We start from the raw sequence: 25266 nt of genomic DNA, 5'->3' as shown, positions 1-25266 counted from the left end.
TCACACGGCAACCAACAATCCAGCGATGGCTTGTGTGCTCGTCTAGGTCCATTACGCAAAGTAGCTCTTCCACAGCACGCCTTCTAGGTCCTCGATCTGCTCCTGCGTAAAGTACTGTTGCCCAACGTTAGCCATCTCCGTACCATCTTCGTGCCATCTTCGTCCGCCCGGAGGCGACACGCATACATACCTTTTGATCCACGATCCAGCTGTCTTGCCGCGTCTTCTTGAACTCGCTCAGGATGCTCTTCGTCGCCTTGCCCACGACGCCGGGATCGCCGGCCGTCTTTCGAGCCAGCGTTGCGAGCACTTCCGGCATCCAATCCGGCGGGGGGGTCGCGTACGGGAATGCCTCGACGAGCGCGCCGAGCCCGAGCACCGCCGCGTGCCGCCGCGTGATCTGCTTCTGCACGTCCACCGGCGTCTCCGTCCCCCCCACGTTGCGCTGACGTCGCGGCATCGGGCTCTGCTGCAGTTGTTCCTCGAATCGCTTCTTCAGCCGCGCAATCATCGGGTCGCGCACCTGGTGTGGCGAGCACCGGATCATGCCCGCGAGCGTCGTCGACGCGCACGACCGCACCTCGAGCTGCGCGTCGCCGAGCATGTCCGACACGGCGCCGAAGACCAGATCTCGTTGCGGCGCCTTGGTGAGGAAGATGCGCCGGAAGTAGATGACCTGCAGGTTGACGAGCGCCCGCAGCCGCTGGTGCCAGCTCGCCGCCGTCCGCCCAATCTTTACGAGACCCTCGATGAACGCGACGTCCTCGCCGTCCCGGAGGGGGATGTTAGGCAGGTGTCGGTACACGTGGTAGGCGAGCTGCATGAGCTCGGCGTCTTCCTTGACGTCCATCATGTGCAGCAGCTGCTCCATGAACGGGCTGGCGAAGAAGGGCGCCAGCTCGGTGCACTCGTGCGACGAGAGCGTGCAGTCGAGCCACATCAGCACCGTCTTAGCTCCCGACGTGTACGAGGACTGCGTCTGCTGCCCCGGTGTCCGCTCGTGCCGCCACTTCTCGAGCCGTTCGAAGACGCCCTTGATCGTCGCCGAGAGCTCCTCCGACGGCCGGTACGGCCGGATGCCGATCGACGACGCCTGCTTGTTCTCCTCGAGGAGCTTCGCCACGCTCTCAAACGATTCGTGGTACCGCGTCTTCTCCACGGCCGAGAGCAGCCGGCCGATGGCCTCGCGCACCGCCTTGTACGGGTGGTCAATGTGCGCCACGAAATGCTCGAGGATGGGCTTCGTGTCGCGGAAGTGCCAGCCGCCGTCGGCGACGATGAACTCCATAAGCTGCACCATTGACGATTCCTTGAACGCCGCGTTCGACGACACGTCGAGCCTGAACGTCTTGAGACGGTCGACAATCTCGTGCGAGCGCCGAGGATCCTTGCCGTCGAGGATCACGTGCAGGCATGTGAGCCAGTATTGCAAGTTCTCGGGCGTCAGGCCGTCGGAGATGATGTCGAGCATCATGGGCGCCGCAAAGGCCCAGACGGGATCGCGCAGCTCGGGCGGGTCGTCGCTGCTTCCCGCCATCATGGCCGCCAGAATCTCCGACGTCGCTCGGTGCTGGTGCTTGTCGCTTCCGTCGCCGAAAAGCTCTGTTGTTAGCTCCTTGACGTCGTCCAACGTCGCCGACGTCTTCCCGTAGTACATCAGATCGAAGACGTGCATCAAAATGTGGAAGTTGCTCATCCGGAATCTATCCGTCGACTGGTCCCGCGGCTCCTGCTTGAAGTATTCGAAGCACTGCGAAATCCAGTCCCTCGTGACGATTTTGCCAATCTGCTCCCGAACGGCCGTCTCGACCTCGTCGTAGTCCTCGAACCGCTGCGGTCGCGCCCGGAACGCCGTGAACTTCTTGCCCCAGACGAGCCATCCGGGATAGTCAAAGTCGACCAGGTACTCGGCGTTTTCGTGGTCGTGGAAGGAGTCGAGGAACTTGTTCGTGAACTCGCCATCGCCCTTCTCCACGGGAATCTCCAACTTGTTTCTGTCGCACGTCTCCTTCTCCAGGAGATAGTTGGTGTAGTCATGCCCGTACATAGCGCGCATGTCGATGGCGGAGAACACCAACGAGAACGAGTTCAAGTAGTAGCCTCGGAGTCCGGGGTGGGGGTCGATGGCGCCGTGGGCGACGAGGTCGATAAACTCCTTGGGCGCGATGGTGTCGAACCGGAGGCACAGGTTCATGGAAAACAGCGCGCACCGCGTCGCGATCTTCCAATGAGCGCCCTGCGCGAGCTTGGTGAGCTCCAGACCCAAGGCCGCCTTGGCCGCCTCGACTCGCTTGCGCCGCCGCAGGACAAGCTGGTGTTTCTTTTGGATCATGTCCGACACATCGTCGGCCGGCTTGATGCCATCGATCAACGCGTCGAAGCGGAGGATGGCCCGGTCGAGGGGCTTGCCAAACTCGAGCATCGTGTAGAGCGCCGTCGTGCCGAGCGCCTGAATCGATGGCTTGTCGATGCCGGCCGTCTCCACGTACAGGCGCATAGCCTGGGGTGCGAATCTCCAGTCCTTCAGCGCCGTCCTAAGCAGCGAGGTGAACAGCAGCGTGTACATGCCGCCCTTGATCCTGTCATGGTCGTTGGCCTGGATGGCAGTTTGAAGGCCGTCGAGGACGACGGGCATGACGATGGGCTTGCAGCCGATGAGCGCCTTCAGAGAGGAGTCCTGCGCGCTCTGCGCGACCCTGCGGACGTCCGCGTACAGGGACAGGCACGAGTGCGCCAAGTCCAGCATGAGCCGCTTGTCCAGCTCGCTCTTGTGTCTCGCCGCGGCGTTGTGCTTCAGACGAAGAATGTGATAGGCCTCGGCCCGCTTGATCAGCAACGGCCGCGGATAGACTTTTCGAAGACCCCTGATCTTAAAGGCAGCTATGTCGGCCTTGTACAGTCTCAGGTGCCTCTCGAGCGGGTGGACAGACCGTTCGATGCCCACATCCGTGATCCAGGTCCGGTACGCCGAGCACAAGGCGGTGAAGCAGCTGACATCGTCTTCTTGCTTTTCGTTGAGGAAGGAGTGCGTTTTCGTCAGCAGGTAGCCGAGCTCGTCGCGTAGCTCGTGGATGCGAACGTAGATTGGATCTTCGGCATCGAGGAAATAGCCCGCCTTGTAGCGGAATTGAGGTCGAAATTCCTCATCGTCGTCGTCGCCGGCCATGTCGTCGTCGTCGTCGTCGTCGTCGTCGGCCGCGGCCGCGGCCTCGGCGTCGACGGCATCATCATCTCCCTCGTCGGTCTTGCCGTTGCCGGAGGCGCGTCGAGGGTCAAACATGGTGGCCATGCCTGCGATGACAAGTCGAATCTGCTGCATAAGCCTGGCGACCTCGTCCGACCAGGCCTTGTTCTTCCCCACCCTGCTCACGGGGGGGTCGTCACTCAGGAGAAGCTGCAGCTGCTGGGCGGCAGACGTCACCTGCGAGGCAAACAGCTCGACGGCAAACTCGACTTCAGGCGGCGACGGTTGGTGCCATCTGATGGTGAGATCGGCCGGCGAAGTTGTCTTGCCCCACTCGCCGACATCGATGCCCTTCTTGATGACGGCCGGTTCGTAGAGGGCATGATCGATCGGATAGGTGTTGGTCAGGTTGAGGAGGAGGTGGTGAACGTAGTTGGAGACGAGAATCGTCGGCAGACCACGGCACTTCTCCTGCATGTACTCGGCGATGCCGAGCAGCTCGGCCTTGTACTTGAGCACCTCCTTTCCGACGTAGACGACGGCCATGGCGAGCATGCTCACGTGCCAGACCAAGGCCCTGTCGCGCGGCAGGTATTCGGTGCCGGAGGTGCGGTCCGAGGCTGCGTGATTGTAGTCGATCTCGTTTCGGATGTTGACGACCAGCATGGGGATGAACACCTTGAGCGTCTTTTCCGGATTGACCTTGCACAGAGCGTTGAGGATCCAGGCCATGGCATCGCGAGCCTGATGGACAACATGACTCGAGACAAAGGTCGCAATCTTGTCCAGGGCCATGTCGAACAGCTCGGGCGACAGGGAGGCGAACAGAGGGGAGAGGGTCGTCGGCAAGGCATTGATGACGTTATCTTCCGGCGTCCCTCCGCGAGCCTGGTTCGCATCCGGCAGATTTTCCAGCAGCGTGAAGATCTTTCCCAGCAGCGTCAGGACGAACTCTCCGAGCCCGGCGGTGGAGGAGCGTAGGATCTGCGCCTCGTCCTCGTCGGTGAGCGAGCTGGCGTAGTCGATTTCGACGTTCTGGCCGTCGCGCTCCATCCGGTCCATCTCGGCCTGCACCCACTGCATGGCAAGGGACGTGTCGTGGATGTGGCTGTCCTCGGTCGTCAGGGGCACGAAGGGAATGCTGTAGGCGACGCTCTGGATGAAGTTGAGCGTGTACTGCGTCTTGTGGAGGTCGTTGGCGTCGATGCCGGGGAGGGCGAGGGCCAGGAGGGCGGTGATGTGGCACCGGTAGCCCTTGAGCTTGCACAGGATGTTGGCAATCATCCGCAGGCTGTGCAGGCTCGCCGTCGTCCGATGCACCTCGACGAGGCCCTGAAGGCTGGGGTAGAAGCGCTGAAGGGCTCCCGGGAGCATCAGGTCGGGCTCGAGGTAGGACAGCCCCTGCAGGGCGGTGTAGAAGTAGTGGGAGACGCGCGTGCTCTTGGAGAACAGGCCCATGAAGGTGACGTCCCTCAGGGAGAGGACGAAGCGTTTCCTCAGCGCCGCGTTGATCCTTCGGGCCGGTGGAGTCTCGAGCTCTCCGCTCTGCTCGCGGTTCCAGCGAGAGACGAAGCAGTCGGTGAGGCAGAGGACGAACTGGCCCAGCATGTTGGTCCAACCCCCCTGGTTGGACGGGTGGAAGAAGGTCTCGACGGACTGCATCAAGCCCTCGAGGCTCGCCATGATGGACTCGTCGCCCTCGAGGCAGCTCGGAGAAAGGCAGCTCGTGACGAGGCGGGCCATCATGTAGGCGACGGGGTACTTTTTCTTGTCCTTTTCCAGGTAGGCGCCGGTGCCCGACAAGTAATCGACGGGTGTGTAGGGCGAGTTGGCCTGACCGACAGGAATTTGCGTGAGGCGTAGCATGGCGGTGAAGATGAGGTCCGACTGCTCCTTGGTGAAGATGCCGTACTGGGAAAAGGGAACGTGCTCGGCTTGGAGGTGATCCCTCGTCAGGCGAGAGAACAGGTCCATGTACATGATGTCGACCACCTTAGATCGATTCATGATGGCCCAAAGATGGAACAGCGTGGGGAAGAAATGCTGCGGCTGGGCCAACGGCTCGCTCGCGGGCGCCGGCCGGCTCGGCAGCAGGGCGGTGAGGGCGCCGATGACGACGAAGGCGTTGGGCAGTTCGTTGACGCCGAAGAAGGGCAAGAACTCGTCGAGGATGGCGGGACGGTCCTTGGGGTCAAAGTACGTGTGGGCGTGGGTGCACAGCTTGAGGAGCTGCTTCGCCGATCGCCGGCGGGTGCTCTGGTACGACGGGCCTTCGGAGGGAAGCACCCACGCCTTGACCTCCTTCCACAGGGGTCTCCAGTCGAGCGTCAGATCCTCGCCGGGCTTCAGGTAGTGCGTCTTCCTGCAAAGGTTCACGCACGTCAGCATTCGTCGACGCGGCAGGGGCGTCGGGGTACCGAACCGACCTCGTGAAGATCAAGACCATGCGCAGGAAGCGGTCGGCCACCATGCCGTCGAGGCCGGGGGAGAGGCAGAGCGCGTAGTACAGCCTCGTGAGGCTCGCCCTCTGCTCGCGCGTCATCTCAAACTTGAGGTTCAGCCACGCCTGAAGCTCTCGGGTCCAGTACATGGCGCCGGGGAGGAAGTCTTCGGCCCGGAGGGAGACGTAGAGCTGCTTGAGGATGCCCTGCAGGGCGGCATCTCGCTGGGCCTCCTCCTCGACCTCGAAGGGTAGCTGGGCGAAGTAGGCGAACGTTCTCGGGCGATATCGCTTCTTGTCGTCCTCGTCCAGCTTGGGAAACGAGAGGCCGGGCGAGGTCGCTCGCGAGATGGGTTCGTAGACGGCAAACCCCGTCATGAGGTGGGAGGTGGCGGACGGAGGAAGAGAGGCATGGACGCCCTCGTGGGGCAGTCCGATATTCTCGTCCATGGCTGGGCAAGCGAGGCGATGATGCGGCCGGCGGCCGGTCTGACCTTGGGTCACGTTGGACGAGTTGCTCTTCAGAGGGAGGCGGGGGAGGGGGGTGACGGCGTCGTCGACGTCACGCCGAGGTTGCGTCTCTATCGCGCAGGGTGGAGGTGGGAGGGGCGGCGACACGGCTTTTCCTGGTCGCGCCGTGCGGGAAGCGACAGTGACAGCTTGTCGCAGGGTAGATCCTGTCGGCGGCCAAGCTGAACGGGATGAAGAGGAGGAGGAAGGGAACCGAACTCGTCGACACCCATGGGGGTGTTGGAGAACGTGTCTTGAAGAATTGGCAGCTCCCTCGCCGAGCGACGGTGCAGGAATGATGAGAAGGAGGGGGGTGTTGATGCTCGGGCATAAACGACGACTAAGCGAAGGGTCGGGGTTGATGATGAAAAGCTGCGGTGGCCTGGTGAAAGCGAAAGCTGAATGCCGACAAGCTGTGCAACTTGTTTCGTTGGCACCAGGCAGGTGGTCAGTGACGAACCCGTACGGTAGCAAGCAAGAAGCATGTGGGTGGGTGGATGGGTGGATGGGCGAACGGGTGGTGGATTGGTGGATGGACGGATTGGTGGATACGGGTGGGGCATCGGAGCCGCCAAATGCTTCTGGGACGCCAACGCCCGCATCAGCTGGTGGCAGCCTGATGACGGCGGAGGTGAGAGCTTGACGTCGATGCGTACTGTACTTGCTGTGCAGTACATGTACAGGCACATGCAGCCACACACGAGCAACGCACGTATCTGCGTACCGGTACAAGCTGCGTCGCGGCCTTGAGCGAGGACAACACGGAGTAATTTACTGTACACCTCACCTACGCAGTACTTGTGCTGTACATGTACGTAACGGTGCAGTAGGTGGGATGCGGAGTACCTCTCCCGTACCGTACTCCGCACTCTGAGCATGCACACCCAACGCAGCCCGTTGGCAGCTACGGGGTCCGATGAGCGGCGATGGGCACCGACCTTTCTCGGCTAGGGGCCTGGGATATGCTCTCCGTCTGCACCAATCACCGATGACAAGGGAGGCGATTCGTACTTGTACTCTCCCCTGATCCTTGTCTCTCCCCTGATATTACTTGCCTCTGCTGCTTTCGACGAGGCAGCTCCGTCGCGATGTTGCTTGGCTTAGTCAGCAATCCCAGAGAAGTGGTGGAGGGGTAATAATGTGCGACGGTAGGACAAAGCACTGGTACCTAATGCGTATGAATTCATTTATCAATATTCCTAGTATTAAAAATATTAATTAGTGCCCGACTCGTTCTGGCAGCCACGTGTTGTGCCGTGCCGAGCCATGGTGCGACATGAAAAATGGCCGAACAGCGAGCTCCTACGTTTGTGGGCTGCCAAATCAAGCAACAAGATCAACGCCCTCGGTGTGACAGACGGTGCGCACGACACATGCAGTCGCGATACACAACCGTTAGGTGCCGACGGGCGGGGAGCAGCCGAAGCCACCTCGGCCGGCACCGAAGTCGAGGGATGCACATGGTGTCACCCCGTCGAGCTCGAGGCTCCTCGTCAACGACCACTCCAAGCACGAGTGCCTCGCAGGCAGACCACGCGTCGTGCATAATGGCCGACTACGCACACGCAAGCAATGACACGAGCACGCATGCTACGCCGAGCAGCCATGTACATGCATTCATTGCGAGGTCGGTGACTGAGCGCTCGTCTCAGGTGCACGGAGTGGTGGGTTATATATACACGAGCACGTACAGCGGGCATCCCATCCATCCTCGGGGTATCAATTCTACAGCGACTGCTTGGCCATCTCCTCGGCCGGCTCCCCGTCCTTGTCGGCACCCCGTCTTAGGTGAAAGAGCCTCTGCAGCCAGGTCCGAATCTTCGGTCGGCACGCGTGCGTCTTCTCGTCGGGTTCCTGCTCCTGCTCCTGCCTCGACAGCATCCTCGGCGACAGGGAGGACAGGCGCTTCTGGCCGGCGGCATGCTCGGCCCGTCCGAGGCGCTGCTTCATAAAGGCCCTCCCCGTGGACATGGTCCTCGCGGGCACGGCGGAGCGTTGGTGAGGCTGACCATGGTGCGCGGCCGGCTGCTCGACGAGGCCGTCGGCCGACGGCGGCGAGGGGCTGCCCCGGGGAGAGCCATCGGGCGGAAAGGTCTGGCGGCGGGTCGCGGCCGAGCCGACGCTGACGGCGCGGCAGTGAGGCACGGCGCGGGAAAACTTGGGGTTCGCCGACGCCGGCCATCCCTGCCTCTGCAGGCCAATCCAGGTGGCGGTGGCGAGCATGAGCCTCTTGTGGGCGGCCGTCACGGCCACGGTGGTGCGCTCGTCCCGCGGGCCGGCCGACGGCGAGCCGGGTTCCCGCTGGGCGGCGTCGGTGCCAAAGGGGCGCGAGGGCGGGTAGCGGCCGCTGGCGGTGGACAGCGTCGTGTAGGTGTCGTATATCTCGGCCATGTCCGGCGTGAGGCAGCCGAGGATGGGGTGCCTCCTCGTCGAGGGATCGATGATGCTAAAGGTCCACCTGCGCTCGTCGGCCAGCGGAGGGGGCGGCGTGCCGGGGAGCATGGGCCCCAGGGACGAGGAGCTGTTCCGCGTGGCGGCAGACGATCGACGGACCCAGCGGGCCGTCGTCGTGCTCCCGTCGTCCTCGACGTGGGTGAATTCGTAGGAGCCGCCGGCTACGAGGTCGGCCGTCCAGGTCGAGCCGTCCTCGAGCACGATCTCGGCGCAGGCGTCGGCCTGGGGCGTCGGGCTGATGACGGCCAAGACGTCGCGGCCGTCGGCGTCGCGGTTCGGGCTCGGCGACGCGAAGGAGGAACCGGCGCTCGGGGGGCCGTAGTCGTCGCTGCGGACGACGAGGACGTCGTCGGTGCCGAGCTCGGCTTTGCTTCGGAACATGCGGGGGAACCGCTTGGCGAGCATGGGGATGATGAGCGTGCCGGCCACGAGGCTCGAGGGGACCACGTCGAAGGCGGGTATGGCACGCCGGTCGCCCACCTCCTGGAGCTGCAGCAGCAGGCGCGGCCGCAGCTGGATAAGCATCCGCTGCTTCGTGCGCAGCTGGGGCGCCGGGTGGGCAAAGGCGAAGCGCGTCGACCGTCGGGGGGCACGCTTTCGCCTCGCGCGCTGGAGCGAGCCGTCGGTGCCGTCGCTCAGCTGGGAGCCGGCGAGGGAATCCTCGTCCTCGCTGGCGACGGGGGTCCGCACGTGATCCATGTGCGGCTCGCGGAACCGGACGGCGAGATCCTTTCTCGTCCACGTGCCGGAGACGGTGTTGTTGCGGGAGAGGGACGAGGGACGCGGGCCGTCGTCGAGGGATCGCCTCCTTTGTTGTCGGCTCGAGTCCTCGGTCGAGTCCTCGGTCGAGGAATCCGTGCGGGCCTCGGCGTCGGCATGGGCGTCGGAGGCGGCGAGAGGACGCAGGGCCGTCCGCAGGAGAGGGTATCTCTTGGGCGGGTGCGGGCGGAAAGAGTCTGTTCGTTGGGAGGGGTCTGGTCGTTGGGAGGAGTAGCGGTGGCCGTGAAGGCCGGCGCCGGCGTGCAGGAACATGTCGACCATGTCGGTCAGTTACGAGGGCAGTCTACCGGCGGGTGGGGGATGAGCAGTCGCATCGGCGGAAGGTGCAGAGCGAAGCATCCCATCCGGGCCGTGACGGTGCAAGGTCGAGTCGAGCGCAGCGTCGGCAGGATCGGGTCAAGCGAGGCGACGCTGGCGGCGAGCAAGCAAGCCTGAGGCAATGGGGATGGTCGGGCAGATGCGTCGACGGATGTGCGAGTCCGAGCAGGCAAAACGCACGCCGACTGCCGCTGCGTGTTGGTCGGGTCGGGATGGAGCCGGTGGATGGCTCGTTGATGAGATGACGGATGCTGCAACGGCGGGCGAGGGGAGGAAGCGAGCTCGACGCGAACAGATGCGAAGGCGATCCGAGAGGCAATCCGAGAGGCAATCCGAGAGGCAATCCGAGAGGCAAGGGGAAAGACGACACTCGCTGGCTCGGCCTTGGCTGACGTCCGACGAGCAGGGGTGTGACGGCAATTGCTGCCTCGCTGCCAGTGCTGCGGTACAGGCGGCGGACGGTAATTACAGCACAGGTAGCGACTCCGTGCGTGCTGTATTGCTGCGTCTTCGCGTCCGCGCAGCGGGGTGTGCCTGCTGCGAAGAAGGACGACGACGGGCGGATCGGATGGCCGGGAACCTCAGGCGCCGCAAAGCTCCCCAGGTGCGCTCCTTCGACAAGGTCCGGTCGGTAGGGATCGGGTCTGGCACGGTTTTTTTATGATTGTGTAATCAGTCGATCAGCCGACGGAATTGTCAAGGTCCGCGGTGTCAACACCCTCTCGATGGCTGCCGAAGTTACCGGGCGGGCACGCGAAGAGGGAATGGCGTCGCTATTGAACGCCACGGACGTTTCGTCACCGGTCGGCCGTTGTCGACGGTATCCGCTATAAGCCGTGCCGCTGATGGAGTACGTTTCAATCAAAGGTATGTTGCCAAGTCGGCCACGGGGACGACCAACGGCCCAAGGTGGAGGGGCGCGACGACGGGCAGGCCGGGCAGGCGTTGTGCAGCGTTGTGCAGCGATGTGCAGCGATGTGCCGTGCTGTTTTGTCGCGCACTCGCAGCGTCGTGTAGGGTGTCGAACGAGAATGCTCTCCGGTGAGGGTGACGGATTGCTTTAGTAGTAGGCCCAGATGATCCACAGGCGCGAGGCGAAGCAAGCGGGGGGGGGGGGACTGAGACTTTTTACAACACTGTGCTAACGTAGGGACTTGAAAACGCTTGCAAATGACGGTGAGTTCCCTCCCCGAGTACTTGTACAGCATCAAGTACAGGTACGAACGAGTTCGTGCGGCGACCGGCACGTCCTGGGCAGAATCGGTGCCAGCCTCTCTGCGGACTACGGAGAGCAGCTGTCCGCCGACGGCGCCTAGCAGCCACTTTGGTACGAGAAGGTGGTGTTCCATTTCCAAACTACTAACCTAGTAGTTTACACATCACCTCCACCGTACCTCGATCGAGGAGCCCACAAAGTACGGAGAGTGGCCACGGCGTGCCGGGGTGTCGCCTGTAGCTCTCGGCATCTGCTTAAGTCCCCTGGGCGGGGCCTGCGAGGTGGGTGGAAGCGCTAAAGCGTCCGGCCCAGCCAGCCTCCGGGAGAGCCGCGATCGATGGGTGGGTTGGAAGGAATATAGCTGCCTCGGCGAGTAATGCAGTCTGTGCTCCGTACATACAGTACAAGTACAGTACACCTTCTTGCACTCCGTACATGAAGCAGACCTACTCACTGTACGGCGCAAGTACATGAACAGGTGTTACTGCACTCGCGCACATGGGTAAGTGGACTAGCTACTAACCGCTACTAACCTTGTACCTAAGCAGGTACACATAAGGGAGTGCAGTGAGCGTTCGAGCACGGAGTCAAGTACCGGTACCTCCGCAGACGCACGCAGCACTTGATACACCAAGTACCGTTACTTGCTTATACGTTGTGCTCACTCACAGGTACCGTACCCAAGATTTCGTACTGGAACGGAGTAATACCCGCACACTATTACTAGTACTTTCAAGCACCACATCGGCCCTCCCCAGTCGTGTGTTTTTTCGTCATGCGAACGCGGTATCGCCGTGCAAGCACCTACTTACAGTAATTAAATACTGTACATACACGCACTTGCAGTTCAAGTACAACTACGGTGCCGTGCAAGTATAGCACAAGTACTTGCAGACGGCGGTCGCGATGCGCTACAACATGAACATCGGCATCCCCATGAGCTTGAGCCCGTTTGCGGCGAAATCTCATGGCAGTGCTGGGACCGTGTCATCCGTTCGTTCCGACTACGATTTCGCGTGCACACGTACCGGGACGAGATGGAGCGCGAATGGGGAGCGAGTACGAGGGCTCGAGCTCGTGCGCCGCTGATGTGATGCATGAATGCTTCATCCGCGCTTGCTCGCCGTTGGATGGGGGGCCACTCCCGGCCCATCATGCATCGCCGCACGCTTGACAATGGAAAAAATTCACGTCAATTTCACGTCAATTTCCCGCTCTGGCCTGCCTGAACCCGACCTTTGGGTCTGGCTACAGCGGTGTGGCAAGACCAAGTGCCGTGGCGTTCTCCCATGTTTGCCGTTGATGCATGTGATGGAGACGTTCTCAATCTCGGGCGTTGCCTTCCACACCTTGCACACCTGGTGCGATGCAACCTCGTCATTCCACACCAGCCATGACGTCGGCTCGTCGACCGTCCCTCGCTGCCCCTGCCAGCACTGTATTCCACAGCCATGGATAGCAACATTCTTGACTGACGTACTTGCGTTCGCTGTGCGGAGTACAGTGAACCGATTTCATCATGTCTGCAACTATTTTCCATCTCCCATGACGTCCGCTCTCGCTCTCCCCTTCTATCAAATAAATCATGCTCATCATGGTGCCTCCACTTTGGTCGCGACTCGGGCCTACTCGGCTCTTTGTTTTATTTTTTATTTTTTTCCCGGATCGGTAAAGGGATGAGAACTCGCTTTTGTGCAGCAACTTGGTGCAGCAACCTGTTCGCAACGCGTAAAATCGCCGCCACGCGAGGTGGACGGCGCATGCTAGGCAGTATAGAAGTACCCACAAAGCACCCCGGACCAACAATGCCTATTGGACCGTCCCCACCATCTTGGCTGCCGGTTCTGCTGCAAACGATGCAAAGCAAATCCCTGCTGTATGCGTGCGTACATATACATGTTGGCGAGCACGGCGATGATGAATTTTCCAGCACAGAGTCCGAATTGCGCCCGCGACCAGGCGACCCAGTGGGAACAGGTGCTGGCTCCATTGCACGAGAACATGGAGTCAAAGCTACTTGTGCTACGGAGTACGCTTCAAGTAGTATTCTCTATATCCGTGTGGAGGTATACTACCTATACTATACAGTACTCCATACATATACATCCGAGTACATTCTTGCAGGTATTACATAGGTATATATATAACCTACGGAGTACGGAGTAGTACCTAGGTAATTAGTACGGAGCACAGTATAATACTTGTGCAGTGGAACTCAGGCACAATGTACTCCGTACATGTAACAACGTAAATTGTTGTACGCAGTAAGTACTTACTCCGTACCGAGTATAATTAATACCGGTACTCCGTAGTACTAGGTGCCGAATGAGTATTAACACGTCCTGCACAAGAAAGGTAGTGCACTTGTAAGTCCCGGAATTCTGCGTCTACACGAGTGCGTGAGAGATGAGGTGCACCATCCAGTTTTGGTACATGTGCGCAAGTGCTTGTAGCCGCGATCCATCAATTGTCTGCAAGCAGGACGTACTGTGCACGTACGAGTAAGTCGAAAGTGACGCGAGTAAGGTGCGGATGAACGACCCTAGTTCAAGTACGGCGTAGAGTGCTGTCCCATCCTTTCCGCGTCGGGCATTGCCAAAACTCCGCTCCGATCATCAAGCTTCGTGCCCGAGTTCTCCGCAGCTTACAGGCATCAGATTTTTTTCTTTCCGCGCAACACAAGTCCGTCGAGCCCGGTCCGCCATGGACCCAACCCCATCGCCGACTTCGAAACAGCTCCCGCGGAGTTCGGCTGCCACGGACGCTAGGATGCCGAGTGCTACCTGCTGACCGTCCGTCTCGCACCTGCTGAAAATGCCGATGCCGATGACTCAGCTGGCACATGAACCCACTTGGGCTTGCACACGAGGAAGCGCGTGTAATTCGATGCCCGCCGTAGGCTTCAACCCTTCGCCATATGCCCGTGCTGTTTGGTAATACGAAGCAGCTAATGCTCTGGGAACTGTTTGTCGCGCGTTCTGCCCTTTCGCGCACGAGGCCCTCGTCCCAAACTGCGCACGGCTGACAAAGGCAGCTGCGATGAATGTGCCAAGTACGGAGTACGGTTGCGCCAACAGCCCCCGAGTATGCTCGCGGCACGCCCTGCCGCCGCCCGAGAGAAGTGGCAGAGCCATTTTCCTGGTATTTACAAGGTGCATGTGCATCAACTTGTACTCCGTACTTGCAATAGCTATCCCGTCATTCTGTTTCCGTCCTCTCCAAACAGCACCTGGAGGCACGTCATTGCGTCATTACTTGCATGTTACTGTTACATTCGGGTGCTGTCGGAATAGCGGCAGGCTGATATACCCCACTGACTGCAAGTACGGAGTACATGGACTCGAGAGAGTACGGAGTACAACTACCATGTAAGTACGGAGTACAACTACTGCAAGTACTGCACTTACTTGGAATACCCGGTACTGCACGTCAATCTATCCCATGGGTACTCCGTAATTACGTACTCCGTACTTGGATTTGCATCTTCGACGAGGCGGCGAAAGGACCAGAGCGTGCAGGTGATCCGAGCGGATGAGAATCGCTTCGTTCATTCGCATACTTGCGCACATAGGGCCTACCGTGTACGTGTGATTGCCCGGGCAACATCCTATACTCCGCATGGCAGTGTTGGCTAGCATACGGAGTATACGGCATGCCATCGCCCTCATACATTTCATACCATTCTGGTATCTCAAAGGTACAATACTGTACTTTTAGGGAGCGAGAACGGGAGACACCACGAATGCAGCACCGCGACGAAGCGATAGGTACTGCATTCAATCTTCGGATATCCGTACTCTTCTTGCGCGATATCAACCAAGATTGCAGTTGGTCACTATTCTCACGATTGTATGCGTGCTCCTTCCACTGGTCAATTATAGTCGGTATTTACAAGTACACGTCCCTACAGTACTTGCTCGGTAATACCTTGCGACGTCGCCTGAGGCACTGGCCCAGATGTCTTCAGCCTTCTCCACAAAATTTTATCCACCTCCCACTCGCTCCATGGCACCTCCTCGTGAGCTTCAACGACGTCCCTGGAACCACCGTCCTCAAGCTTCGGTTGTTGCTTCCCCTCGCGCCCGCCGCCGTCGCTTAGAATCTACCAACACGCAGAGCCGGTCATTCACTGTCATGGCACGATAGGGGCCACTCCCTCGTCCTTCCGCCCACAACCATGCGTCGTCTCCCCTTCAATCCCGCCCGCAATATCCGACATCGTCACGCCGCCCTCGCCCTCTACCGTGCCCTCGTCCGCTCCGGCAATAAGATCCCGCTGCCGCGAGATGTCCTCACGCAGTCACCTCGGCCCATCGCCGACCTTCTGCGGAAACGCTTCCGCGGAAACGGTGCCTACACGAGCCTGCGGCTTGTCTACGCCTCCATGGCGGCCGGGTACAACGCGCTCACGCTCCTGGCCAAGGCCCGGGTCGTGGGCTCCGCCGAGAACGTGCAGATCACGAACCACCTGAGGGCCGGCATCGAACGGTCAGCCGCCGACCGTGCCGCGCGCCCACCGAGCCGGCCGCGCCCCGTCCCCTCGCACCACGAGCCGCTGCTGGTGAACACGGCGCTGGCGGGCGCGCCGCCCAAGTATGCCTCCTCGTACCTACCGCGCCCGGCCTCCGCCCTCGGTGGCCGCCCCCGGAAGGTGCCCAATCTGTGCACTACCTCCTTTGGCCAGCCCTTTGTTCGCATACGCAAACCCCAACCCCGCATGCTGTCCAAGGCCGTCGGCCTCAAGAACCTGCAGTGGCAATACAAGGTCGGCAAGATCGGCCAGATCGACGAAGAGCTGACTCCCGACGCCTTGCTGGAGGATGAGTGGGACAGGATTATCGCCGAGCAGATGAAGCGCGAGAAGGGCTCCGTCGAGGAAGCGTCGAGGGTCGACCTTGGACCGACGGCCACCTTTTGCTGGGGCGTGCAGCTCTCGAGACTGTGGTGGGAGTGCAAGACGGAGGAGATGTGGCAAGACTGGGTGGCTAGGGGCGAGGCTCTCCACGACCTCGTTGAGCAAGAGAGGCTCCTCGCGCAGGAGGAGAGCGGCGTCGCCGGCCCGCCTGGTGCTCCCGCCGACGCGGGGGAGAATGTTCGGCCGACGCCGAGCGGATCAAGGCATGCACCGCGACCCAACGTCGAGGAGCAGGCGCGTTCTGCCTTGCCCCTTGCCAACGTTCTCCTCCGCAGCCAGAAGCAAAATAACGGAGAGCATGCGGTGGAGAAATCCGACGACCCCTTTATTCTGCCATCGTGGGCTGCCCTGGTGGCTGACCAGCGTGGTCGGATGATGAGCTGGGTCAGAAAATCCACGTTCACTGGCCCGAGGCCAAGCACATGAAATCGTTCACACCTCTCTCGAGTGGCGGATGCAAACCCGAGCACGACGGGTCCCCTTCGACCTCGGACCGGTACGCTGGGTGAATTTTATTTGATGCGTGATGATGGCTGGTGGCTGAAGGCTGGTGTTTTTTCATCTTGCCTCAGCCCTGCATCCCGATTCTTGGTACTACTACGGAGTATGGACGACGCAAATCGATGTGAGACAGCCAGGGCGGTACTTGCGCGGCGAGCTTCGAGGCAGCGCGTTCCATCCGCCCTTGTTCGTCCAAGACACCCACCCTGCAACCTGCGACCGCGCTTCCGGTCCGGCAAGAGAGACGAGACAGGGGCATTCCACCGCGGCGGTCCAGACTTTCCTCTAGGACTGGGAGCCCGTCAGGTCGTCGTTCAGATGACTGAAGCTCGATGATCGGACATTCTGAGCGACAACAGCGGCACGGGCATCGAAACGAACCCCTCATAGCCGCTAGGTCCGGCCCGCATTCGTCATCTCACCCCAGCATCACGGGTCCGCGACCCTCACGGCTCCGCCAGCATTCTTGCGTCCGGCACTCCTCGATGCCGATCGGTCCCCATTCGTCTTCCATCGCGAACGACTACCGAACTATACTGTCATCGTGGCGTCGGAATCACTTCAGCTGACTAGCGGAGCCTTTCACCGCAAACTATGAGCACCAACCACCCAGTTGCTACGTCGTGCTGTCCAATACGCGCAGCATCAGCTTGACCAACACGCATTGCATATCATCAAGACTCACGATACAGCAACGCAAATTTGCATGTCCTGGACTCCTTTGCGGCCAGATTTTTCAAACGTTCGTCAAGAACAAAGGCCGATGCCGAACGTTCCTGTTCCATTTCGCCGCCAGGCCACAAACGTCGTGATGTGCAAGGCGGATGCCTATCATTGCCGATCGAGTTGGCCTCGGTTCGAGTCAAAGCGCTGCGACTAATGAACCATACCCTTTGCTCGTGGCGCCGACCGCGTCAGCAAAATAGCTGAGACTTTCTCTATCTACTGCGATGCGACGGCCTGGCTTGTTGCTAAGGCATGCTGCACCGCACTACAGTCCTAGCTAGCAGCATCCATCACGTGTCGTCGTGATGCGATTCATGACTGTTCACCCGTCCTACTTATCCACCGAGCCATGTATGTGCTCTGCACGTACGGTATTTAAACTCCATCCTGCCCCCCTGGACGCCGCGCCGACCGCCACCATCAACCTCACAGTGAGATCAAGTCGTAATATCCCAAACGTCAATCTTCCAGTTCACCACCGACACAACCACCATCATGCAGTTCAAGTTTCTCGCCGTTGCATCCATCGCACTCTCGACCGCCGGACCGGTGGCCGCTTTACCCGCCGGCGTAACCGTCAATGCCAACGCCATCGTGAAGACGGCCGTTGACCTCTCCAGCCTCACCACCAAGACTGTCGACCTGCTCAAGACGGCCAATACAGGCAACATCCTCTCCGTCCTGCCGGTACGATCCAGCTTCCCCTGGTTCCTATTTCTTCTTCTTCCCCTATCTTGCTTTCCTTCTCCCACCGCCCCCTGCTCCTCCGTATGAATCGTGCCATGAAGGCTGATCATCATCTCGCCGCGTCACAGAAAGTCACGGCCAACATCAAGTCCATCACAAAGACTGCCCAGGACAGCGTCAAGGCCATCCAGAGCTCCGCGGACCCCAAGTTTGCGGCAAACGTGCAGTATGACATCTGCAAGACATACAACTCTGTACGTCCGAGTCCCACCAACCCTCGCATCGGGGCTGAGGGAAACCAATGCATGCGTTACTAACTCGCGATTAGTTGATCAAAGTGGAGAAGAGCCTCGCGCAGAGCCTCATTGACCAGAAATCCCTCGTGACCCCGATCCTGGCTTTGCCCCTGAATCTCGCTCTCGCTCCCATCAAGGGCGCCCTCTCCGATCTCACCAAGACCGTCGGCGGGCTCGTGCCTGTGTGCAACGTTGACCTGAAGACCAACCAGAAGACGCTCGACGACCTTTTGGCCAAGGTTAACTCGCTGTACAATATCCTGAAGCTTATCGGCTTCTAAATCCTGACGGCGTCGGACAGCCACCGCGGCATCAGTCGAGTGAAAGTGAGGTGTTGGACGAATTTCATTTCCTGTCCTTGTGGTGAGGCTTGCCGTGGGCTGGCCCAAGTGCTTGATCAGCCGGAACTGGACCTGAACAGTCTTGACATGCTGGGGCGAATAGTTTAGCAATCACGGCCGTGCTACTATTAGGCTCCCAAGACGAATAAAAAAACATACTCGTATATACCTCGTCAGGTATCAGTTGGATGTTATATTCCTGTCAACGACGCAACACGTTGTAAATTGTGGTGACGATCCCCGCCGAGGCGTCACTGTGCCGATACAAACGGTGCCTCGGCCAAACATCAGTATCGCACATGATCACTCATCATGTCCGTCGGGTTGCGGCCAAGGAGTGCTTCCTGTTCTCCGTTGCATAGTCTCGAGAGTGATGCACCGCGCCAAACTTCAGGAGCGTTGTGCCGCCCGGCGGGGCTTGTCCACCTTGACCACATCCGCCCAGCTCTTCATTGGCTGCAGCGACGGCGGACCAGGCCTCGCCGTTGAGTTGGCATCGACAGCGTCCAATATGATATCGGAATCAAGCATCCGCGGCGAGTGCACGAACGTATCCGCCAGAGTTTGGCCGGGGCTTCTCACCGGAGATGGGCTCGCCACCCGTTCTTGCGATGCCACAAGCGGCCGTCTGTTTTGCGGCGACGTTGGTCTGGCGGGGAGTCTGCTCCACCGCTGATCGGCTTCCGATTCAGCAGACTTGGGCGTGCGTCGCAGTTGTGGGCTGTCGATGGCCGGAGTCGGCGCCGTCTCGGTGCTGCGACGAGAGAAGACGGAGGATGACATGCTGCTGTCCGTCATGCTCAGGTCGTCGCGAAGCTTGGGCGTTTCGCTTCGAATAGGCGTGACGGGCAGGGGCAGCTTCGACCTCGAGCCACGGTGGCAAAGCTGGCTGATGCTGACGACGCTCGACGTTCGACGAGCAGGGTAATTTCCCGCTTGCGGACCGGCCGGGCTTCTTTGGGGAGTTTCTATGGAAATGATGCGAGTCGCAGCGACCGGCAGCTTGCCTGTCGGCATCTGTGGCGTTGATTTAGAACTCGAACCTGGCGGCACTTCCGGTCGCTCGGGGCCAGGCTTCATCGGCGTAGTGTGAGCGGGGACGAGACCAAGACCGGCGGACGGCGTGGCGGCTGCGGCACCGTTTCGCTTCGCGCCCGGCAAGACGGCTCGCGGGGCGTGTTGACGGCCGTTCTCGTGGCTGGCGTTCTTCCTGCGAGTCGCTTTCTCCGTCTCCAATCTCTGACACCTCTCCTCGGCTTCCTTCAACAGGGCTTGCAACCTGTCCATGTCCTGCTCGTGGGCCCTGCGGGCGTTCTCGACGCGAGCCTCGTACGTCTCGTCCTTTCCCTCCAGCTCCTTGATCCTCTTCCGCAGCATTTCGTTCTCGGCCCGCAACAGGGACTGGGCCGCCAGCTTCCTGTCCCACCTGTGTTCGACCCAGGAGACGGGTCGTTTGCAGCACGGGCCGTGGTATATCTGGTGGATGCCGCCGAGCATGGACAACTTTTCGCCCACCTTGACGGCCGGGAGTCGGCTTCTGGGGTTCGTGGCGACGAGGTGCGAGATGAGGTTGACGACGGGTCGAGGCCGCACTGTCTCCTGCCCTTCGTGGGTGAACATGAAAGGCGGCGTGGCGGTGGCGAGCGTCGCGAGCTTCTCCAGGTGCCCCCTGATCTTGTCCTCTCGCGCCCCGAGTTGTTCCTCTCGAGACTTTCTGGACGTGTAGGCGAGGACGTCGTCAAAGTCGGCTAGCCTCGCATTGTAGAGAACGGTGGCGATGTTGAGGTAGACGAGCCCCAGAGAGTACATGTCCGAGAGCTGCATGCTCGATCCATGGTCGCCGTACAGCTCGGGCGCACGCCATCTCTCGGTTCCGGGGAGTCCATCGGTCGTGGTCTGGTCCTGGCCGCTGACGTCCCTCGAGATGCCAAAGTCGGCGAGGTAGACGCGGCCTGGTTTGAGGAGGATGTTGGAGGGCTTGATGTCGAGGTGGCGCACATCGTTGGCGTGGCAGTGGGCCATGGCGCAGGCAGCGCACCCCATGACGGTTCGCAGGAAGTCAAAGGGACATGTCTCGTCGGATTGGAAGTGCTGGCTCGTCGACGGCGGTTCGATGGCGCTCAGGTCGCTCAGGTCCAAGGCCTTGAGGCGACCGACGATGTCGTCCCGGTCGCCTTCGCCGAGCCTCAGGTACTCGATGTCCTCGAGCAAGGTGGTCAAGTTGCAAACGGCGGCGGGCCAGATGAGCAGGCAGAGCTCGTACGGCTGGGGCGCGTAGGTGGCGACCACCTTGACGACGTGGCGGTGGTTCAGCTTGCGCATGGTCAGGCCCTCCTGGCGCAGGTCCTCGATGGTGAATCCGCGCCTCCTCTTGATCCGTTTGCGGGCGAGAAATATCTTGTCGTGGAAGACCTTTTCGACGCGGCCGAAGGCGCCGTAGCCGAGGTCCTCGATCTTGGCGAGCCGGGCATCGAACCGTTTCGCGTCTGGGCCACTAAAAAGCGGCTTATCGCTGCCATGGCAATCAGCAGAGTCGACGAGCTCATCGGACGCACGTTACACCCACATCCCGGGCCAATGCTCATCGCCATCCCAGGATTCGATTGCTCGGCGTTCCATCTGCTCCAGCTGGCACTCCCAGGACCGGCCAGGGTCGGTGCCAGGAAGGCCGTAACCGACCGTCGTCCAGCCACGATTTCGATCGGCCATTCTGGAAGTTCTAGGAGTCAATCTTCGTTGGAGATGCTATCGCCAAAATCAAAAGGGGCGACATGGATGAGAATCAGGCGATGCTCCTTGAAGCAGGAACGAGGCAGAATGTAGAAATATTACGAGGCGCAGCGGTGAGGCTTGGTAGTCCCCCTTTTAGGAAAGGCGTTCCTTCCCCGCGATATGCCATCAACGGGCCGAGAGCTTGCTAGATTGCCCTACACAAACTACTGCCTAAATAGGAAACGCTCGACGATCATTTAATGTGGTGCTTAATGGGGTGCTTAATGAGAATTGCACGAGATAGATCGATGCAGCACAAAGCATCGAACGCACCTTGCAATCGAAAGCATATTCGCAGGTGATGTGTGACGCCAATATTCGTACGACGCACGACACAAGAGGCAAGAAGCAAGAGGAAAATCGAAGGTTCAGCGGCGCTGGACTGCTGCTGTCTGTTGTCGGTTTGGTGGTTGAATGCCACCGCTAAAGTCTCGGACAAGGAGCAAGGCTGCGATGCTCGTTTTGTGGGAGACGAGTGGTTGACCTTGCCGTTGAGTCTTCTCGCAATTCCCAGTATCAGAGCCGACCCATACAGCTGATTTTCACATAGTTGGTGAAGCCAAGCGGATGTATTGAGCTGCGTTGAACGCATTCAGCTCGGTATCGAACGCTCCGCTGCACTGCATGTAGCGGGTGCGGCAACGCAACGGACACAACAACGAGACGCCACGCTGCTTTCCCTCCTTGATTCTTCCTCCCTACGCGACAACCTCCGGTCGGGTCGTATGGCTCTATTCTTCGTCGTGAGCCACATAAGACGAGCGCATGCATGCACGGATGTCTGTCGAGTGCCCGACTCGTTTGTTGAAGCCTGGTGCCCAGGAGGAAGGAGTCGAATAAGTCTAGACATTCGAGGAATCAGATGGTGGGCTGAGACTTTTTCATATCTTCTCTTTCCCAAAACGCAAAGGAGCACCTCCTCGCAAAAGGCCGCATGGAGTCGACAAATATATGTGCGCGGTACTGCATAAGCAACGACGTATATGCCAGCAAGATTCCAAACGTCTAGTCCACAAATCATGACTCCATGACTTTCCTGCACCAGCCGTTGCTTCTATACGGCTGCCACGACAGGCTAGCACCCGGGATCCATCACATCGACGAGTCTGTCCCTTTCAGCAATTTCCAGGCAGTCTGGTCGACCAGGTTCCACGGATGGAATTATGGACTCTCGGTACATTGTGGCCAGTTGGCGTTCAAGCTTTTACACTGTGAGAATCGGGGGCTCCAAGGGATTCTCCCTCCGGGTTCCACTTCTACCGGAGTAACATTTCACGAATGTATCCCGTATGAACGGCGAAGTCTGGGCTATTTTCTAGCTTTCAGTGAAGATGCCCTAGCGGTTGAATAGGATAGTTGACGGAAGGAAAGGTGCGTTGCGTATGCATGTATCCATGTGCACTTATCCCAGTCACTTGCACCAAAAAAACATGTACTCGCTGTGGGAGTATCTGCATTCATCCACCTACTTGTTCACTCATTCACTACGCCATCGGTGACGTCCGCATAACTTGGCAACAACATAACTGTCTTCCCTATTCACAGACTGGCTGGTGGTACGAGGTCATGACGGCCATATTTACACCCCCGACCCGCGCCTCACGAGGACAACCATCTCGTCGACACGGAGACAGTGAGAACCATCTGGATGCCGGGCACATCACCCCTTACCCCCTAGGCCATCGAACTGACCAAGAGCCGCCCCTGCTACCGGTTGACGGGGACAAAATCAAGTATTCTCTGCAAGCTGACGAAAACGCATCATTTCTAATTACAGCATCCAGAAATACTATTCAGATGGGGAAGGGTTCTGAAAATACCAGGCCAGCTCCATTTATTCATGTCATGTTCCCCAAATCAGTTGGCCGGCCTGATGTAGCAGAAGACGATGAGGCCAATGAGGCTGACCTGGGACAAAAGCGTGGAAGGGGTCGACCGCGGCTACACGGCCCGGACGAGGCAGTTGCTGACGTGAGTCTGCCAGCTAATTATGCTCCATTATTTGAAATGCGTCATTCCCTGACTGCTGCAGCGCCGACGGACACAAATTCGTCTCGCCCAGCGAGCGTACCGTCAACGTCAGGAGACAGCCATGACGACTCTTGAAAACGAAGCCAAGAAACTGGAGAAATCAATGGCAAGCATGAGTCAAGAATTTCAAGCCATCCATCAACTTATGCTGAACGACCATGTGCTTGATGCCGCACCCCATATAGCATATCGTCTGGACTCCCTTGCTGCCAAGTTCCTGTTAGCTACGGCAGGCAATGACAGCGACCATGGCAACAATGCAGTCCAACCATCCGATGCCGAGGAGCAGCCTTTTGACTTGGAAATGAAAGCCATGTACAGCAACTCTGGAGAAAAGTGCCGATCTCACAAAGACACCAAACAGGCTTTTCAGGGAAGCAGCATCGGCGTGCCATGGTCATTATCACCATCCATGGTACCGCCGTTCCCCTACGAAGCTGCCACCCAGCCGACTGTTGACAACGCCAGCTTTCCTTGCTACTACTCCATGCAGCAAAGTTCGCAGGTGATCGATCATTATACCGCTCTTCCCATTCCCTATTCGCATGCAGCACAGGAAAGCACGTTCATCCAGGGTTATAAACGCGCTACGTACGAAGATGGCTTGCGGCTGATGTTGATGTCGAACCCTCCAACATATCGATATGCCACGGCATTCGGCTTCTCTCTTTTTTTCGAGTCGCGAGAGGCCATCATACAGCGGCTCAGACTCGGACCCCGGCAAGAAAGTGTCTGCGACCAGACGCTCCAACACCGGCTTCGGACGATTTTTCCTAGTTTCGGGGCCGACGTTTGTGATGCCGACGACATCGAGATCTACTTGGGCCGCATCGGTATCATCATTCCGTTTGGGGCCAGCTTCGTCAACGGCGAAATCTGCGTTGGCGAGCTTGATGGTTCCGTACCATTTATCGATGATGCGGCCGTCAGAGCCCCGCATGGTCCAAGTTCGCCGGGTAATACAGAATACCTGTCGGCCGACCAAGGATACAGGAACATCAACAATCAAGCCGCAGGTGTAGGGGAGGTCTGGTCCACTGGCCCGGGCTTGCCGGGTCATGTCCTATCGACAACAGGCAGCGTATGCTCGGTTTCGGGCACGCTACATTCTAACGGATCCGTCGCCGGTTTCACAGTCCCCCCTGTCCTTCATGGCCCGTGGACAAGCTGGAACAGTGTTAAGGTGTCGATCGATGTGAGCGTCCTGTTGTATGGTACGCAATCTCGGACGAATTGTGATGATCTGTGACAGGCGGCTGATACGATGCAGAATTAGTACAGCGGACTGCATGGTTGGGTCATATTCCTGTGGTTCGGCGTAAAGATGAATTCATGACCGACTTGTTAGGTTGGATGGGAAGGCGATATAGGCACAAACGAAAAGGCACGTTTCTACTGTAGACTCGAGAGGAGGCCATGGTTCAAGTCGTACCAGGGCCGAGGCCACCACCATTATTAATAGTCACGGCCCCGCTTTCGGCCACCAGCTTCGGGCCTCGCCACTCAAAGAACGTCTCCCCGAACGACTCCACAACGGCGCCGAGGCTCATCTCTCCATATCATGTATTGCATTCTCCTACATCTTGAAGCAAGGCTTGCATCGATCGTCGTCTATTTTCAATCCCTGCCAAGTAATACACCATGTCCCGCGTGCTGCTAAATCAACTGTGCTCCCCTCACATACACGCCCTGCCCATCGGCTCTTGGCCAGGGCTGTCAGGTCTTCATCACCATCCATCACCCTTTCCCAACCCCCCAACCCCCCAACCCCCCCTGTTCTATTGTAGTGTACAGAAAACGCCGGTACTATGCGAGATTATTCACCCCTGTCGGTGAGAAATCCGTGAGGCGTCCGTTTCAAACGCACTCCTCTCTCCCGCCCTGGTCCAGTGTTGATTGAAGTTCATATGTGAGTCTCCGACGCCGGCTTGGACGCTCGAGGTCTGGATTCTGGCCGCACAATGGCGAGCAATTTTTCAACACGGCAACGTGCCCGCACATGAGTGGAGAATAAAGTGTCAAGATCTTGTGAAGGGTGGCAGGCGATCCCGTCGGCGTCGCCAGGGGATACGCGGAAATCCCTTCTCTAGGCTGC

The 25266-nt window shown here is 59.3% G+C and overlaps 6 protein-coding genes across 6 annotated transcripts; 3 read left to right on the top strand and 3 right to left on the bottom strand.

The window, feature by feature from the left end:
* Nucleotides 1-51: 51 nt before the first annotated feature.
* On the bottom strand, nt 52-6367 carry DCS_02197 (proteasome activator subunit 4; the record flags this gene model as incomplete). The annotated part of the gene is made up of 4 exons (XM_040799526.1): nt 52-114; nt 191-5546; nt 5611-6250; nt 6349-6367. 4 exons carry the CDS (start codon nt 6365-6367, stop codon nt 52-54), a joined length of 6078 nt encoding a protein of 2025 aa, XP_040660409.1.
* Nucleotides 6368-7859: 1492 nt separating this feature from the next.
* On the bottom strand, nt 7860-9629 carry DCS_02196 (uncharacterized protein; the record flags this gene model as incomplete). The annotated part of the gene is made up of 1 exon (XM_040799525.1): nt 7860-9629. The coding sequence occupies one exon, from the start codon at nt 9627-9629 to the stop codon at nt 7860-7862; it is 1770 nt and encodes a 589-aa protein (XP_040660408.1).
* Nucleotides 9630-15079: 5450 nt separating this feature from the next.
* On the top strand, nt 15080-16243 carry DCS_02195 (uncharacterized protein; the record flags this gene model as incomplete). Its single annotated transcript, XM_040799524.1, has 1 exon — nt 15080-16243. The coding sequence occupies one exon, from the start codon at nt 15080-15082 to the stop codon at nt 16241-16243; it is 1164 nt and encodes a 387-aa protein (XP_040660407.1).
* A 1296-nt stretch (nt 16244-17539) lies between these two features.
* On the top strand, nt 17540-18308 carry DCS_02194 (uncharacterized protein; the record flags this gene model as incomplete). The annotated part of the gene is made up of 3 exons (XM_040799523.1): nt 17540-17731; nt 17860-17985; nt 18060-18308. The coding sequence occupies 3 exons, from the start codon at nt 17540-17542 to the stop codon at nt 18306-18308; spliced, it is 567 nt and encodes a 188-aa protein (XP_040660406.1).
* Nucleotides 18309-18758: 450 nt separating this feature from the next.
* Nucleotides 18759-21077, bottom strand: DCS_02193 (putative protein kinase; the record flags this gene model as incomplete). Its single annotated transcript, XM_040799522.1, has 2 exons — nt 18759-20880; nt 20935-21077. The coding sequence occupies 2 exons, from the start codon at nt 21075-21077 to the stop codon at nt 18759-18761; spliced, it is 2265 nt and encodes a 754-aa protein (XP_040660405.1).
* A 1908-nt stretch (nt 21078-22985) lies between these two features.
* On the top strand, nt 22986-24420 carry DCS_02192 (uncharacterized protein; the record flags this gene model as incomplete). The annotated part of the gene is made up of 2 exons (XM_040799521.1): nt 22986-23111; nt 23173-24420. The coding sequence occupies 2 exons, from the start codon at nt 22986-22988 to the stop codon at nt 24418-24420; spliced, it is 1374 nt and encodes a 457-aa protein (XP_040660404.1).
* Between the last annotated feature and the right edge of the window lie 846 nt (nt 24421-25266).

Source organism: Drechmeria coniospora, chromosome 01, assembly GCF_001625195.1.
Source record: "Drechmeria coniospora strain ARSEF 6962 chromosome 01, whole genome shotgun sequence".
NCBI lineage: Eukaryota > Fungi > Ascomycota > Sordariomycetes > Hypocreales > Ophiocordycipitaceae > Drechmeria > Drechmeria coniospora.
The sequence above is the reverse complement of the archived record's forward strand: the minus strand, read 5'-3'. Positions and strand labels throughout refer to the sequence as shown.